Consider the following 18,066-nt stretch of genomic DNA (forward strand, 5'->3'; position numbering starts at 1 on the left):
GAATAATAACAATTAGTGCATTGTTGCACTGGAAGACATAAAATACACTAATACTGTATATTTTTCTCCTAGCAAATAAGTATGAACTATCACAAATCTGATTGTGTGGAGCTATTTACTGGAAAGCCACATAAGAAATCAGCAATGACTTCTAATAAAAATGAGTCAATACTAAGATAAGGCTTTTTCTTGAAGCTTATCTTTTGGGAGACTATGATTGCACATGGGTTATGGCAAACTTATTACAGTATGTTTTAGCATGAGATAACAAACAAGTAAGTGCAAGTATCCAGTGAAACTTATCATGGCTTCCATTGAATTCTGCAGAATTTATTTGCACTGACCTCAAAATGACTGAATGCAAAACATCTTTACAATATATTATTTGCTGAATCGGTAATTTTTTAGTTATGAGGACACACTCATTTGATAAAGTCCATGGACTGTTTGCACACCCAAATACATTCTTACACTTACTTTAGGGTGGTTTCTCTCCCACGCTGCTCCAGGCCTCTATCACTCTCCCGTGCTTGGCCTCTCATGCTGGTGGCTGCGGGAGGCCCGGCCAGCCAGTGCTGGAAGTTGTGCATCCGGCTGCAGAGCCTCTGATTGTCGCTGGGCCCTGAGTCTCCCACACTGCTGCCACAGGCCTGCCTCTCTCCATCGCTGTCCTGCGCCAGGCATCTTTCTAACATTGGTGCGTGCTTCCAGCCAGGGCCGCCAATAGAAATAATGGGGTCCAGGACAAATGAAAGGAGCAGCCCCGCATTCCCCCCCCCCCAACCCATAGGGCACCTACCGCAAAAAAAAAATTATAGCGCGCAACTTTTACTTAACTGTATTCTTGTTTTTTTTAATACGGGAAAAAACATTACAATGCAATCTGTATTTTAATATTTTCAACAAGATACCCAATGCTACATCCAATGTGACTATGGGCCTGGAGGGGGTTAAATATGGGCATGGGGGGGTTAAATATGGGCATGGGGGGGGTAAATATGGGCCTGGGGGCTACATATACACACATATATGCAGTGCTTGACAAATCACCCAAAAATCTACTCGCCGAACCAAAAAAATCTATTCGTCACCTAGCCCCGTCCCACTTTTAAAAAATTTAATAAATTCCTAATAAGAATTGTGTGTGTGAGTGTGTGACTGGCTGGCTGGGTGACTGACTGGGTGGATGACTGACTGGGGGGGGTGACTGACTGGGTGGGTGACTGACTGACTGGGTGGGTGACTGACTGACTGGGTGGGTGGCCCCAATACATTTTAGAAAGACCCCCACCATCCCAATACATATACAAAATACCCCCACCTCCCCAATACATATACAAAATACCCCCACCTCTCCAATACATATACAATACATATAAAACTCAAACTTACCTTGGGGAAGGTGTCAGGAGAGGGCTGTGGGTGTGCAGGGAGGCTAGTGGATGCAGAGGGAGGCTAGTGGATGCAGAGGGAGGCTAGTGGATGCAGAGGGGGCAGTGGATGCGGAGGGGGTAGTGGATGTGGAGGGAGGCTCGTGGGTGCGGAGGGGGCAGTGGATGTGGAGGGAGGCTCGTGGGTGCGGAGGGAGGCTAGTGGATGCAGAAGGAGGCTAGTGGATGCAGAGGGAGGCTAGTGGATGCAGAGGGAGGCTAGTGGATGCAGAGGGAGGCTAGTGGATGCAGAGGGGGCAGTGGATGCGGAGGGGGCAGTGGATGTGGAGGGAGGCTCGTGGGTGCGGAGGGGGCAGTGGATGTGGAGGGAGGCTCGTGGGTGCGGAGGGAGGCTAGTGGATGCAGAAGGAGGCTAGTGGATGCAGAGGGAGGCTAGTGGATGCAGAGGGAGGCTAGTGGGCATAGGGAGGCTAGTGGATGCAGAGAGAGGTCAGTGGATGCAGAGGGGGCAGTGGATGCAGAGGGGGCAGTGGATGCAGAGGGGGCAGTGGATGCAGAGAGGGGGCAGTGGCACCCAGGCAATGGGACCACCCCACCCATCTCCCCAAACATCACCCGCACCCCTGATCAAACAGCCACCAGTCGACGGCAGCGGTAACAGAGAGAGCGCTGGGAGAGAACCGCAACTGCTGCATGGCCACATTGAACTGACATCCCCGATCGAAGGAGGGAAGCACCGGAGGAGAGCGGGAAGCCCTGCGCATGCCAACCACGGGCCAGAGGGGGATGTGCTGGGTACAGCACCCACCCACAAACTTTTCCTACCCCTCCCCCTGCACGCCTTCCTCCCACCCCGTGCAGCAGCCGCGGGGACCGGATGAGGCCAGTTTCACCCCCCAAGTCTACCTCCCACCCCGGGCAGCAGCCATGGGGATCGGGGCCAGGGGGGGAGGGGAGCGCCACCACGCCTGACTGAACCCCACTGGGGGCCCGGTCGTGACCCGCAGCAGGGCCTGGCCAGAGGTCAGGGGAAATTTGCAGCACCAGCCAGCTGGCTGGGCCTGCCCCAGCCAGCAGTCCCGGGACACCATCCCCGGCAGACCCCCCTGTTGGCGGCACTGTTTCGGGCACACACCGGCATGAGAGAGAGGCCGGGCATGGGATAGCGATGGAGGGAGGCAGGCCTGCGGTAGCAGCGTGGGTGAGCCAAGACCGGGCAGCAACCAGAGGCCTTGCAGCCAAACACACAAGTTGGGCCCGACCTCTGGCTGAACCAATCTTCCAGCGTCAGCCAGCCAGGTCAACTGCCACCGGGATTGGGACACTTGTCCCGGTTTTCCCCCCTGTCGGCGACCCTGATCTCATAACTTATATATGCCCCAATACAAAAAAGGAGAAATGCTTAGGTAAATGTCCCCCATACTGGACATGAAACATTTGTTATTCTTCTGCAATGTATTTTAAGAGGCATGGATTTCCGTGAAAAAATGCAGTGGCTTGAACACCCTACATGCATGGCATTATTCAAATCCATTTGTATTCATGCAGTTCATTTTCAGGTGCATCTCTTTTCTTTCAGTTTGCACATTTGCTTTTTGTGCTGAACATCTGTTGAGTTTAGCAAGAGTTAGCAGCAATAGTACTGACTGGCAATATACTGTGCCTACTGGCAATAAACTGTATCAGTTGATGGTTTCAACAATATAATCAGTGTGTTGCATGCCATACCAACATTAAAACTAGGAAGACAATCATTTGTACAAATATTAATTGCCCTCAAATGTTGACAATTCCTTTTAATAAAAAAACACATCAATTCAATTATTCTGAACAGTAGAACTGTTTTTCAATTTTAACAGCTGAAGTACTCCTCTGTTATCAGAATAGATTGAGAAATAGGACAAATGTTGATTATCGTACATCGAAAAACAATGTACTTCTCTAATCCAAGTCATTTAAGTGATTTCACTTTTTTATTTTATTTTTAAACCAATGGTATATTTGAAAGTTTGGAATTGACTTCTAAAGGCTGTACTGCTATACAAATGTGCAGCCATGTGGCAGAGCCTTGCTATAGATAGGGGAAAAGGACACCGTTATTTTACTGTTTAAAAGTGAACCCATACATTGGTCACATTTGCACATACTGTAGGCATTAATTTACCAACTTGGTCCAATTTTGTGGAATGAAGCAGCTGTTTCACAGTTCAGCTAAATAGGTTAAAATTAAGATTTAGGAAAGTTTCTGAAAACCATGCTTCTGCTAACATGCTAGACATCTGTATAAATGCCAGGACAAGTTACAAAGTAATATGTTTTTTTAAAGTTGAGTAATTCCGTAGATGTCCGGGATGTTAAATATAATACTACAGTATATGGAAACCATTTGTTTATTATTACTTTTTATTTACTTCCTCACACATGTTCCATTAATTCTGACATTCCAAATTACTTTACATCCCTGTCCTTCCTTCTGATTTTTTAAGAAGTGGCAGCGGCAAGACGACCCCGACTGAGGATTGTGTGCTGCATTGTATTGGACTCCTCCACGGTACAATATTAGAGTTTCTTAATCTCATTTCTTACATTTGCGCACATGACGCAAGAGATACATGTGAATGAGATTCTAATTTACTGTTTGTTTGCATGCACCAACTTAACGCTGCACTTCTTTGCGGCTCTATTGGCCGCCAGAGCACACATCGCCTGGCGGCCATATTGTGCCCACATAACCAGTTGTATCTTGGAAACTGGGGGTCTCCTAAAGGTCAAGTCACCATGGCTCAGCTTCAAGGGATTCCCAGGTAGTACAAATAAATGACTGCCCATAAACAAGGCACAGAAGAAATGAGTTTCAGCTACATACCTGTAAAGGCAGTCATAGTGCACTTTATAACTTAGAGGCAGATTTTTAAAAGTCTGCTGTGGGTTAACACACCCAAATGGGCATTAACTACCATCAAGTGCATTAACTGGTACCGGACCTTAATAAATGACCCCCGTAGTTTGCTGTTTAAAATGTCTATGCCCAGAATTCTAGGGGAGGGTCACTAAAGATTGTTGTGAGTTAACAAACCCAAATTAGCCATTCAAGTCAATGGCAGTTACCGTCAAATTGGGTGCATTAACTTTTTTAGCTGCTAAGACAGATTCCACGTGCGTGGCCATGGGAATTTTAATACCTCTCTATGGTAGAGGTCAACTTTGACTTTTATGCTTACAAATATAAGTATATCCTAAATGAAAGTGCACTACCAAGTCAATCCAAGGTAGCATCATATTTGTAAAAATAAAAATGTGCCTGTGGGTTCTTGTGAAATTGAAGTGTTCCAACACCATGAAAATGTATATTAAGCATGTTTAGGCAGTTATATGTACAACATCCCTTGGGAACAAGTTTAACAACACAAATATGGAGGTCCGTTTGATTAACGGGGACTGTGCCCTGTCTCAATTAATGGTACCCATATATATGTAAGAACAAAATTGGGTCGTTGAACCCCTCACTGCCCCCTAATTGCCGCATCCAAGTAAACCCTTTGAGTAATTGTGGGTGTGTTTACAAAACAGAAAATTAAACAGCACCCTCCCTATCTTAATATTTGGGGTTAACCACATAAATACAAACATCTGATCATTACAAAGGGCGACAATGGAGTACCCCCCTTCTTCAGTAGTTCAATGAGAGGAAGGAACACTCCTTGTAATGATCATATATATATATATATATATATATATATATATATATATTGCTGCAGTGGAAGTGCTGTGTGCTGGGCGATAATGGTGAAAGACAGAGTTGCAGACCTGTCTAAAACATGCAAATGAATATACAGGAATATTTACAGTTGCTTTATGCTTTACTGTGGAGGGTTTTTGTCACTTTTTTTACCCACCATAACCTTAATAAGTGTATATATATATATATACTGAGTTAAGTTATGGTGAGTAAAAAAAGTGACAAAAACCCTCCACAGCAAAGCATATAGCAAATGTAAATATACTGTATGCTCATTTGCATGTCTTAGGCAGGTCTGCCACCCCACCTTTCACCATTATCACACAGCAATTCCACTGCAGCAAGGGATTCTGGGAAATGACATGCAAATGAGCACACAGTGCCACTTTTTGCTTCAAAACCCATTTTATACATGGTTCCCTATAGGCTTAAGCTTGCTGCATGGTCACAGCTTTGAGCACAGCCAGGGTTAAGATGCATAGCCAGAAAACCCACCCACAGACAGCTGTTTCGACCTTAATGGGTCTCATCAGTGTGGGGTTGGTTAACTGGCTATGCAATGAAGCGAAAGGATGGGGTTTACCATACTGAGTTAAGTTATGGTGAGTAAAAAAAGTGACAAAAACCTATAGGGAACCATGTATAAAATGTTTTTTGAAGCAAAAAGTGGCTGTGTGCTCATTTGCATGTCATTTCCCAGAATCCCTTGCTGCAGTGGAAGTGCTGTGTGCTGGGTGATAATGGTGAAAGGTGGGGTTGCAGACCTGCCTAAGACATGCAAATGAGCATACAGTATATTTACATTTGCTATATATATATATATATATATATATATATATATATATATATACAGTGGTCGACAAATCACCAAAAAATCTACTCGCCACACAAAAAAATCTACTCGCCACCTAGTACCAAACGTGTGCTGCTTGGGCCAATAGGAGCTCGCCACGATGTTAAATCCACTCGACCAGGGCGAGCAAATGTATAGGTTTGTCGAACACTGTATATCTATATATATATATATACCCACTTTAGTAAACCCATATATATATAATGAAACTGGGGAATGGCTCTCTTTATTTGTTGTGGTTACCCTAGCAAATTCCATCCTCGTGATTTTTACAGGAGGTGATAATTGTCTCCTTCCCTTTTTCGGAACAGTGGCGAGGGGGCACACTTCCTGATCATCCTTGTTCTCATCATGGAAATGGAATTACCTAATTAACCCCTTATATCAACTATCTTGATTTTGTTGGTTCATGTGACCTAAAACAACCAAAAAAGTCAAACAGAAAAAAAAATAAGAAAAATGAATAATTGGCCATGACATGGGATGGGAAGAGAGTGTGTGTGTGTGTATATGTGTTGTGTAAATATATTGTGATTCCCACACCACGTTGTAGCATTTTTTAGTCCCAGATTAAGGCAGGGACCATAGTATTTCTCTAGATGGGGTTTATTTACAGGGATAAATAATATACTAGGGAAAAAGGGGATCTGAGAAGAGCTCTTCTACCGTAAAAGAGGAAAGTTTTTAAACAACCTAACCAACTTAAAAACAAATATAGAAGGCGGTGCACCCAGGAGAATTAGGGCAATGGAAAAAAAGGGAGAGAAGTGCAGAGTCCAAAAGACGGAGGCTGCAGAAACTCCAAAAAACAGGGCACTCTGGTAGGTATTTAAAGGTACAAAGGATAATAATTTATTCTTCAACACAAGATCAAAAAATGGACAAAAAGATCATAAAAACAGTTAAAAAAACATATATCTACTACTATAGATCACAAATATATAAACCTATGCGGTTGTAGCAAGCAAAAGAGGTGAAGTGTCATTGTGACAGGGTGAAGTCAACCCCTATCAGTTATGCCTGGGAAACATATGTCTAAGTGCTTACTGGCTGTCTGAGATGAGAGCACATGGATAGATGTGCTGCTAGCCAGAAGGATACAGCACACTACTTACTGCAGCCAAAGTAAGATTTCTTTCATTTGTTTGCATGACTGCTTAAAAAGACTCTTACGGTTTGGGTATGGTTTAGCCAGCCAGCCTGCTAGCTAGGACTGCTGTGTTAGTCAGTTTTCTCCCAACGTGGAGCAGGATTTATTTGCTTAAAGGGACAGTGTACCCGCATGTTATGTTGCTGTGGAGAATTAAAGCCACTGAACGTTTTCATTTATCCTGAAACTACACGTGTGGACTGTTCCCTGACCTTGGCTACAGGCCGTCCTGCCACAGTCATAATAAACACTGCAGATGTGAATAAACAAGGTGTATCACCGAGATCCCAAACAAACAGGAGAGGTGGCAATAACATCTCCCGAATTAGGGGATAACTGTCCAGCTGGATGTCATGTGGAATGATGCTAAGCAAACAATGGTGGAACATTCAGTGAACTGATCCAGAAATCAACTGGACACAGTCCTGACAAATGAATCATATGCATGAAGTAACAAACTCTTAGCAAATACAAGGGTCTCATATAATACCAAAATCCATTGAAGACGGCACAAGTAGGTGCAGGCAATAATTACTGTACTGTGGTGAACAGAAAAAGAGTCCATGAGTCCAATTTCCTTAATGGCAGAAGCAAGGTAGTGAATATGCTAATACCATGATGCTGGTAATAAGGCTATGAGGATAAAAGCAGCTTAATGCATGCTCAAGGATAATCTGTATTGGCAAAAGTAGCCAAAATTGTAGCAAGTAATGAATACATATTTAAACAAGCTCCAATTAGCCTACTGCCTTTGGTCACAAAATGGTAACAATAAGTATACTTTGGCTTTTAAAGAGATGTCACACTATCAAATAGTATCTGCATCAGCCAGAGTGGTAGCAAGTGATAATGCATGTATAAACAGGCTACAATTGGCTCGCACCTATAGTCGCAGAGTGCTAACAAAAAAGCCACAAAAAGTATACTGAAGTCTTTAAGAAAGTATCACGCTGCCGGATCAAAGTGCCAGAAGGGTCCGTAATGCTTCTTAGCCGGCTCCATGGTCAACTCGGACTTCATCCAATACACGAACCGCCTGCACCAAGACGCCGGAACTCCTACACACACCAGGAAGTGCTTGCTACAGATCAAAGAGTAGAGAAGGAGGCACCCAACGCGGCGTTTCGCCAACAGGCTTTGTCAGGGGCATATTCACTACCTTGCCTGCACCTACTTGTGCTTTCTTCAATGGATTTTGATATTATATGCGGCCCTTGTATTTGCTAAGAGTTTAGTACTTCATGCATATGATTCACCTTTCAGGACTGTATCCAGTTGATTTCTGGATTAGTTCACAGTAGGTTCCACCATTGTTTGCTTACCGTCATTCCACTTGACGCACATTTCATCCAGCTGGACAGTTATCCCCTAATTCGGGATAGGATATTGCCACCTCTCCTGTTTGTTTGGGATCTCTGTGATACACCTTGTTAACTCACACCTGCAGTGTTTATTATGATTTAACACTTCACCTCTTTTGCTTGCTATAGCCGCATAGGTTTATATATTTGTGATCTAGAGTAGTTGATATACAGTATGTTTTTTAACTGTTTTTATCATCTTTTTGTCCATTTTTTGATCTTTTGTTGAACAATAAATTATTATTCTTTCTACCTTTAAATATCTACCAGAGAGCCCCGTTTTCAGAGTTTCTGCAGCATCCGTCTTTTGGACTTTGCACTTCTCTCCCTTTTTTTCCGTAAATAATATACTAACTGGTCCACCGTCCCTTTAAGTCAAAACAAAATCATAAAATATACTCCTACTCCTCTTAGGAGACTAGCAACACATAAAGCTTTAACCCTTACTACCCGCATTAGGAATTGACAGATTCACAGAGAAGGCTTCAGAAAAGGTAACAGGCCTTTATGATTGTTACCCCATTCATACTTCATTCCTTTAAGTATGCAGAGGTGAGGTTTTTAAATCGAACCATATACGGTGGTGGGTACCACTAGGCACTAATACTCCCAAGCATCTAATACCTGGACTGTTTATGTGGACTGTTCAAAGCATTTCCGGACATTATTTAATATTGGGTAAGACTCCATAGAGCACATGGACTGACTGAGCACCACTTCACCCCTGGACTATACTACAATTTATTTAAACAACACAACGTCAAACATAGAGACTACCTAAGCATTTCTCGCCCTTTGGTGCTTTGTCAAGGAGGGTAAAGAACCGAAGAGCGAAGAATTCATAGGATGTCTCTATGTTTGACGTGTTGTTGTTTAAATAAATTGTAACCCTTTTACTGAACTTGGTCTCTTCAAGTTTTCACTGTAGCGCTATCCCGGTGGGAAATCTTTACTCATCTCCCCTTAATTGAAAGGTACAAAAGAATTGAAGAGACCTACGTATGATAGCTTTTATTTATTTGTAATCTTTTTTGTTAGGAAAAGATATACATTAGACACACTAAATATTTGTTACAAGCACAGAATATTACAATCATATTATTATCCAGGTAGTCATACAGTTCAACTTTTACATTTTGACTACACAGTTATCAAAGCGGGAGGGGTAACATTGATAAAAGGGAATAAACACTAGGAAATTCACTAAATAACAAAATAAGACAAGTCAACCTGTGGTTTAGAATAGTAAAGAGATTTGAGATTTATAAGGACCTTTCATGTATATTATTATTATTAGGTCATTACATTTTTAACTTGACGTTATCTATTTTTAACATATCGACATCCGTAACATATATCCCCAAAGGTGCTTAGCGATACGATGTTCAGACATTTTCCTTAAAAATAAGGGAATGATACATTTTAATGGATGTTTTCCTTACTTATATGCAAATCATATGGTAATGAGCAGTTTGCCTAACAATGGAGATCCTCAGCCCTCCGTTATTACATGATAATAACGCTATGATATTTAGCACCTTACAAAAGCTGCCGTTACTCACATCCAGACCCTGATTATCATTGAGTTATTTCTTAGAAGAGCCTAAAAGCAATGTAATGAGTATAGGACTTATTTACTTATAAAATGTAATACATAGAGAGTTACCTCTCATTTTCAAGTAAGTCCTGGGCACAGAGTTATGATGACAATACGTGATTACATTTAATGAACTGAGGTTATACGTTATATTTAAAGACATTGCATGTACAAAGATAATATATATTATGGGCGTATGTAACAGTTACAGACGAGATTAAAATGTGAGACAGCCTTAGTTTTGAAAGAACTTAGACTGGTGGTGGCTGTGAGAGTCTCCGGTAGACTGTTCCAGTTGTGAGGTGTACAGTAAGAGAAAGAGGAGCAACCGGATACGTTTTTGAACCTTGGGACCCTGAAAAGTCCTTTGGAGTCAGATCTCAGATGATAAGTGCTGCATGTGGTAGGGGGGAGGAGCTTGTTCAGATAGGCGGGTAGTTTCCCAGAAAGTATTTGAAGGTAAGACAGGATTTTTTTTATTTGCGCCTAGACTCAAGTGATGACCAATCTAGTTATTTGAGCATTTAGCAGTGATGTGCATTACAGTTACATTGGAGGACAAAGCGGCATATTGAATTGTAGAGGGTGTCCAGTTTGCTAAGATGAGTTTGGGGTGCCGAGCTATATACTATGTCCCCATAGTCAATTATTGGCATTAGCATCTGCTGTGCTATTCGCTTTCTGACCAGTGAGCTGAGGGAGGATTTGTTCCTATAAAGTAAACCTAGTTTTGCATAGGTTTTGGATGTCAGGGTATCAATGTGCATCCCGAATGTTAAATGGGAATCAAACCATATGCCCAAGTATTTAAACTAGTAACAGGAGTTAGGGTGGTGTTAGCGTTGGTTCTGATCTGGAGCTCAGTCATTGGAAGCTTTAAAAATTTAGCCTTGGTCCCAAATACCATTGTTACAGTCTTGTCAGTGTTTAAAACAGTTTGTGTTAGGAAATCCAGTTTTCAAGTTATTACCCTTTCATTAAAAATGTGTAATTCAAAGATATATACACTAGGGATCATATAAATGTCTGAAACACATCATATCAACTATTTTTAGTGATCAAAGTGATATGTTTGTGTGCACTAATGTGGTATATAATGTAATAATGTATAATAAGTATGGGTGTGTAATGTATATTCATACATGCCTCAACAATATAAATGAATATATTGCTCTTAAGATTGTAATTTTTTGTTTAGTTTTCTTAATAGAGGCTACTAAACCAGTGCTTCATAGAAACCATTGCCATATTGCAGATTGGAGAAATTATTGCCAGGAAACATGGGAACTTCGGACTTCATAATTTATAATAAAAGTTGGTGTTAAATAATGACGTCTGAAGAGCCTTACATTTGTTTGAAGTAGTTAGTGTCTCTCCACATAACAGTGGCAGAATTGTAGGCCTATTTATTTAATTTAATTAATATTTGGTAAATACTTAGTGATGATCAAAGTAAATTACATTGACTACGATTTATGGTTTGCAATGTAATGGAGACATACAGTATATCTACAGTACATGCATCATACAACTACATGCCACTGATTACCTTACCTACCTTTTTCTACTTGCATCTATGGAATACTTTTTTTTACTTTTTACATTGATAACCATCCATAGATCTTACGATACATGTTTTGATTCACTAAGTAGGAAAATGTCTGGTCCACATCCAGAATTTCATACATCCCACTATTGTACAATAGTTGCCTAACTCTTCCATAATCATACAAGGGTAAACACAATCACTTTTCTTGCAAATAATTTAAACCTTAAGCTACCATGTTTCAGAAATTTCCACTGACACAAAAGTAAACCAACTGTATAGTTTCTCCATTTAAGTCACCCTAACTGTATAAATATGATTAAATACCATCTATACAAATGTTAAACGGAGTTATCTTAATAGTCCATTGAAAGTTATTGTCAATAGAAATCCAGTGATGCCGTGTTAAATATGCGAGACCAGTTTACACCGCAACACAATAATATTCTGCTTGCACACAATGCAATTCAGTATAATATTAGGCCGTAATTATTTCCTTTACCCAAAGGCGAATGAGAACAACATACTGTATAAACCAAAAACACTATCTATTATTTTAGAAAGTATGGCTTGCGGACATTACCAACTTAACAACAAAAATACTGGTTCAGGTTTTACATACAGACTGAAACAAAGCTGAGTTTTCATCACTGCGAGCTATGCAATCAATTTCGTTTGAAAATACGTAAAATGTGCACATTTTGTTCTGCCCCGCAGTGTTGCAGACGCTGCCCAATAAAAGTGGTTATATCAAGACAGGTATGTTAAATCAACGTCTGATTCAGCTTATATGCAGTAATGAAGAAAAGGGTATTGCATATTGTATGCTCGATACTAAGGATCAATGTCCAGTAAAGCAAAAACTATGTCCTCAGGCTTTCTTATACAAAAAATTCATGTAGTACCTATTTTATATTGTGTGAAGCAAAGCACATTAAAATGTGCAAACAATGCATTGCTCTGCAAAACTATACATTATGTGCTCTGCTGTGCAGTGTTAAAAAAAAACATCTTTGTTTTGTAAGGTTTGCCATTCGTAAGCTATGGTGTTAAAGCTTTTTTTTTATGAGCCTTCTCAGATATAGATACCAATATAATTGAGCACACTAACTTGTTCTAGTAAACAGTACTGAATGTATAAGCTGAAATGGATTGTTAGCTAATCAATAGCAGGTTACAATTTATGCCTGCAGTCATGGTTATCTTAGGCGTAGAAATGTGCAAGCGAAGAGTAACATATTAAAGTTTTTAGTTTAATGGAAATAAAACTTAAGTAACGCTAATGAAGTTTAATTTTATTTTATATTATAATCATTTATAACCTTTGGAAAATTTGCACATATATTGAGTATATAATGTATATTGAGTACGCCGCATATTATATGAATGTATAACATTAAAGAGTTTAAATTAAGTACAATAATATTGAATGGTCATAACACGTGATTGGAGTACAGTACTCCTTTACATGTATCTTCCATTACAAAGAAAGAAATACACAATCACTGCCCTCCACATACTGTAGAGGAACAGTGGTAATGATTGGTGTTACGGCAGCATGTACAAAGAAATAATAATAATAAATGCATATAGCCCATCAGCAATAAAAACATGTTGACAGATACAGTATCTGATATTATATTTATTATCTTCTTTTTAAATTGGTGGATGATCCTACAATTATGCCTCTTTGTCTAATATTAAATGGTTCTGATGTGTTTACTAATGTTGCATATTTAGGTCTGCTTTTTAGCGCGAAACACAATAAATAAATAAGGTCCATGGAGAGCTTTCCACATGTTTTGTGTTGGTTACATGTAGTCTATAAGTATTCTTTCCAACCGTTGACACCCTTTGGCAGTCGCCTGTGCTGTGACTCTGGTGTTATTTCTAAGACCCGTCTGAGGTGAAGTGAATAAATCTGACCCAGACACTTACAGCATAGAGGTGCAGGGGTGGAGAAATTAAGATAATAATAATAATAATAACATGTTCTTGTATAGCGCTGCTAGTTTTACATAGCGCTTTACAGACACAGGTCCCTGCCCAGCATACAATCTATGTTTTTGGTGCCTGAGGCACAGGCAGATAAAGTGAGTTGCCCAAGGTCACAAGGAGCTGACACAGGAATTGAAACAGGTTCTCCTGCTATCAAACTCAGTGCCAGTCAGCGCCTTTAGTCACTGAGCTCATTTCTGAGGTAAAGTGAAGAAAGCTGAACCAGACACACACAGCATTGGATGCCACTGCCATATTAGTGGAACTATTTAATATCTCAGCAGCTGGAGAGGAGCTTGGAACTTTTACTGAATGTTATAAAGAAAGAAATGTGGGTGGATTACTACTGGAGATGTGCAAATATCTTCAAATTTAATTTGATCAATTTTTTGCGGCCTTCATTAGAATTGTGTGCTTTCACCAGGAGCATACAGTATAAAGAGCCATATGACCCTACACATTGACTTTTTATGCTTGGTGATTTTTATCCTATTCAAAGCTGGACAATTTTCGCAAAAGTGTTTGCAAAAGAAATAGGCATATTGTGCCATATAAACTTCCGTCTATCAATAAATGTGCATGTCTTCAGACAAGCCGAATGTGCAAAGTGTGGGAGAACTAAGAGTAGAGTTGGGTTGGTGTTGATAGGTGATGGATAAGCTCAGTGCATTGAGTATTGGAATTATTTCTCTGATCTCTATGCCTGCTCCTTCACCACGAGTCTAACTGGGTGTAAATGAGAATGCAGATATTGTCCCATTTCTTGGCAGTAAGACATTTTTGAAAATTATACAGGACAAATAATTTTGATGAAACACAATATTGCAAGTACATGATGCATAGGTAAACTATCTAGAAACAGAACACCTCAAATCCTACAGTACTTTGTTAGAAACCTGGAACATGAGGCGCAACACTTACTCTGACTCTGATTTTTTCAAATCAAATTAAGTCAAACAAATATTATATTTAGGGCCATATCGACTAAGCAGTACTACTGCTTAGTAAATTGTTTAGTAAATGTGTGTCAACGTGCAAAACCATAGGAAATGAGATGCAAAAACAAAAGAAATCTTCTTTTTCACTAAATCTGCAGCAAAGATGCTTTAATACATACCCTCTAGTATCTTGACCAATAATATTTAAGACACAAATATAAAAAAAACCAGAACCAATCAACGTGGTTCTGGCACACACTTACAAATAAGTTAAATTGTTTATATCATTTTGGCTATTTCAGATCCCACTAAGGATGACATCAGAATTGCTCAATGACAACTATTTTCTCAATCGGCATGGTAACTTTGGGCAATTCTAATGTTTCATAACAGACATCAGTCACATTTCAGGTTTATCAATGGTTATGGCATGAAGTGCAGTGGAAATAACTTCTTCAGTAGCACTTTCTCTCTTATTCCTCTGCATTAATTATATTCTAACACTTATCTAGGCTATTTAGATTATAAATACATCATGTAGCAAACCACACAGAAGTTCTCTATTTACAATTTCCACTTTTGGTATTTATTTTCACAATAGCGATATGTTAATTTATTGTGTCCCCACCCTGGTTTATGAATGAAGACTGAGCTTTCAAGCTCTTAGCCCACAACAAAAGTTGAGTCAATAATGTGGCACAAAAGGGACCTGCAACTCATTGCGGTGCCAATTGTTGTCAGTCCCTGTAGCAGTGAAATAATGATCATAAAAAGTTAGAATGTTTTTTTTAATATTTGTAAGTTCGTACTATTTCTCTGGTGTTAGGCAATATTTAAAATTTTTGCATAAATCTAGTTTAACTCCACCTCAGCTGATTTTACAATTTATTGTAGCAATTTTTACAATTACCGTCAAATCCCTAGCCCCAAAATTAACACCAATATGTAACATGCATTGTGCCTTAATAACTGCTTTATCTTAGGATTTAAAAACCCAAACTATGACTTTTTACTCTAATACACAACTTTGCTTTTGTAATTGTTTTGAGTGTAATGTAGTTTGTTTTACAAATAGAACAATCATTTTGTACTAATAAAAAATCACCTTGTTATATATCTACACTAGCAAACTGTTCACGAAGAAAGCACTGGTTTAATGACTGAAGGAATGAAAGTGGAATCCTCCTATGTGCCTTCTGCTTACCTGGCAGACATTGCCCGTCTTCTGCAGTCTGTTGCTGAGGTGGAGCTTCTACTCAACTCTTCAAGTCTAAATGTGAAAGACTGTGAAGATCTTGCCAAACAAGAGCATTGCCTCAAGGTAGGAGATATGGTCATACATATTACATATATCAAAAGCCATTGAAGGGTTTATGCAGTGTATGTGATCATTTTTTTATTTAGGCCTTTGTCTCTCAGACTATATTACTCCATCAGGAGATTCATTTCCACACACTTACAGTTTCGAGACACGGGTCATGTAATCATGGCCTTCATCCATGTAAAGGACATACCATTACAACCAGGCTTTCTGTAAAATGTGCAGTAGATCTGTTTTGTTGTATTAGGATCTATGCTCTTTCCTAATACTGTATACTCATTAAAAACCTTCTTAGTTCCCTTTATGACTGTGTCAGGCAATACTTACCGTACATATTATAGAATTCATCACTGGTAGTCTTAACAAACATGGGCTAGGGAATAATGCACATTGAGCATTAGAAAGAGGCAATATTATCACTGTTTGTGTTGTCATTTGTTGAGTATATATAGTTGTGACCAATACGGTTGGATATAATGACATTGGAGTGCAGAAACTGCATCCTGCCTTTATTAAAGCTGTATATAGACAAAATATCTCTATTGACCACAAGAACATTCCCATTTAAGACAGATGTGTTCATATTAAGCAAACACAAATCACAAAGCACTTTTAGCATGATAAGAATTACATTAACACTTCAATTAAGATGCATAAGTCTTTGTTTGTTTTATGTGTTTGTGTGAATATAAATTTCTTGATATTGGATTTTGCAATATCTATTAAAACCATTAAGAGAAAAGCATTTCTCAACATGTATTTACTAGATAAATCTCCAAGCATTCAAAACAAGCACATTGTAAGAGGAGGTTATTATACATTCTTATGGTGCATGGTCAAAGTACTGTAGTACTAATGCTATGGGGCTCAACAATTATATGCTAACATCTTGCATACAATTCACACATGCATGAAAGGTCTTCAGATCCTCATGCAGCACTTTATAAAAAATAAACTTACGCATTAAGAAAGTTTTGTTTAATGTAATGCATCTAACTAAAGCACCCATAAATAAGGTTTGCAAAGTCCCCTTAGAGAAAATAACCTACGCATGCTACCGTGCCCCTTCCAACGTTAATATGACAAGGCATTTTCTTAAGCTCTATAACTTAAAGTGATATAAGCATGCACTGTATAATAAATGTCGCCTCAGTCCTAATCAATTTACAAAGCAGACATTTTGCCAGCTTTAATGCCATTCTTCATTCGAAGTAATTACTCTTAATAGAATGGCTTGTATATATAAAAAGGCCATAAAGCATGTAGATCACTGCTAATGAGTTACCTCTTGGTCCTTGTTTATGTACTCTAGATGTTCAGGACTATATTGGTGAGAAAGGCATTGACCCTGTAAAAGGTTTTCTGACGTGAAATTGTGTCCTACTGGTGTTTCTTCACGCTTTGTACAGTATATGTGGTGCTCTAGTGTGATTTATATCCATAACTAATTACTTGTTCTTCCACATATATTTGATATTATTATAACTGACACTGCCTTTAATTATATTGATTGCTGTGGATGCAAGCAAGTATAGTCACTGGTTTAATTTAGCTGGGCTATTAAATTGTCATAGGATATGGTTATAGGCTCATTTCTGTCTCCTTCCAAATAAATCTCCAAGTATTCATAGGCATTTGGAAGGGGCATATTTTTAATTTGACTCTCTTTAATGAATATTTATTTCTTCATAAAAGCATTCATCATTGTCATTATAAAGCTGTAAAAATAGAAAGGCAGTGCATAAATTGTACAGCTGCTGGTTGAGAAGCTTGAAATTAAATTGAGGTTGATTTTATCCTTGACAGATTTGCATGGATCAAATTATGGGGCGATTGTAAAGAGCTCTGTAGTTTGACACCAGTATTGTTTGCTACCTGAAATAATGCAAAGGGTATTTTTAATGATGTAAATTGATCATTAAAAAATTTGCTTCAACTACTGTTTTACTGGAAAATATTTGTCTGATGAAACTAATAAAACAAATATTGGAGAGGGTATCATTGTAAATGACCTTGGTGTAAGACATATTCATATTACATTAAAATTATTTATTTTACCAAACAAATTACAGTAGTTTGAAGTGTTTACAGTGTTCCTTAATCCTGTAGTAGGGCATATAGGGTGTACTGTGCTGCAGTATAAGTAACAAAAAAATGGATTTGATTCAAATA

General features: G+C 39.1%; 1 protein-coding gene across 17 annotated transcripts in view; it reads left to right on the forward strand.

The window, feature by feature from the left end:
* Positions 1-18,066, forward strand: part of DMD (dystrophin) — a 2,761,517-nt gene that overhangs the window by 1,420,192 nt on the left and 1,323,259 nt on the right. For all 17 annotated transcript variants that reach the window (XM_075590265.1, XM_075590266.1, XM_075590270.1 and 14 more), the window contains one exon: positions 15,700-15,894. In XM_075590265.1, the coding sequence (XP_075446380.1) occupies positions 15,700-15,894 (195 nt within the window). The remainder of the gene's footprint in view (positions 1-15,699; positions 15,895-18,066) is intronic.

Source organism: Ascaphus truei, chromosome 3, assembly GCF_040206685.1.
Source record: "Ascaphus truei isolate aAscTru1 chromosome 3, aAscTru1.hap1, whole genome shotgun sequence".
Classification (NCBI taxonomy): Eukaryota; Metazoa; Chordata; class Amphibia; order Anura; family Ascaphidae; genus Ascaphus; species Ascaphus truei.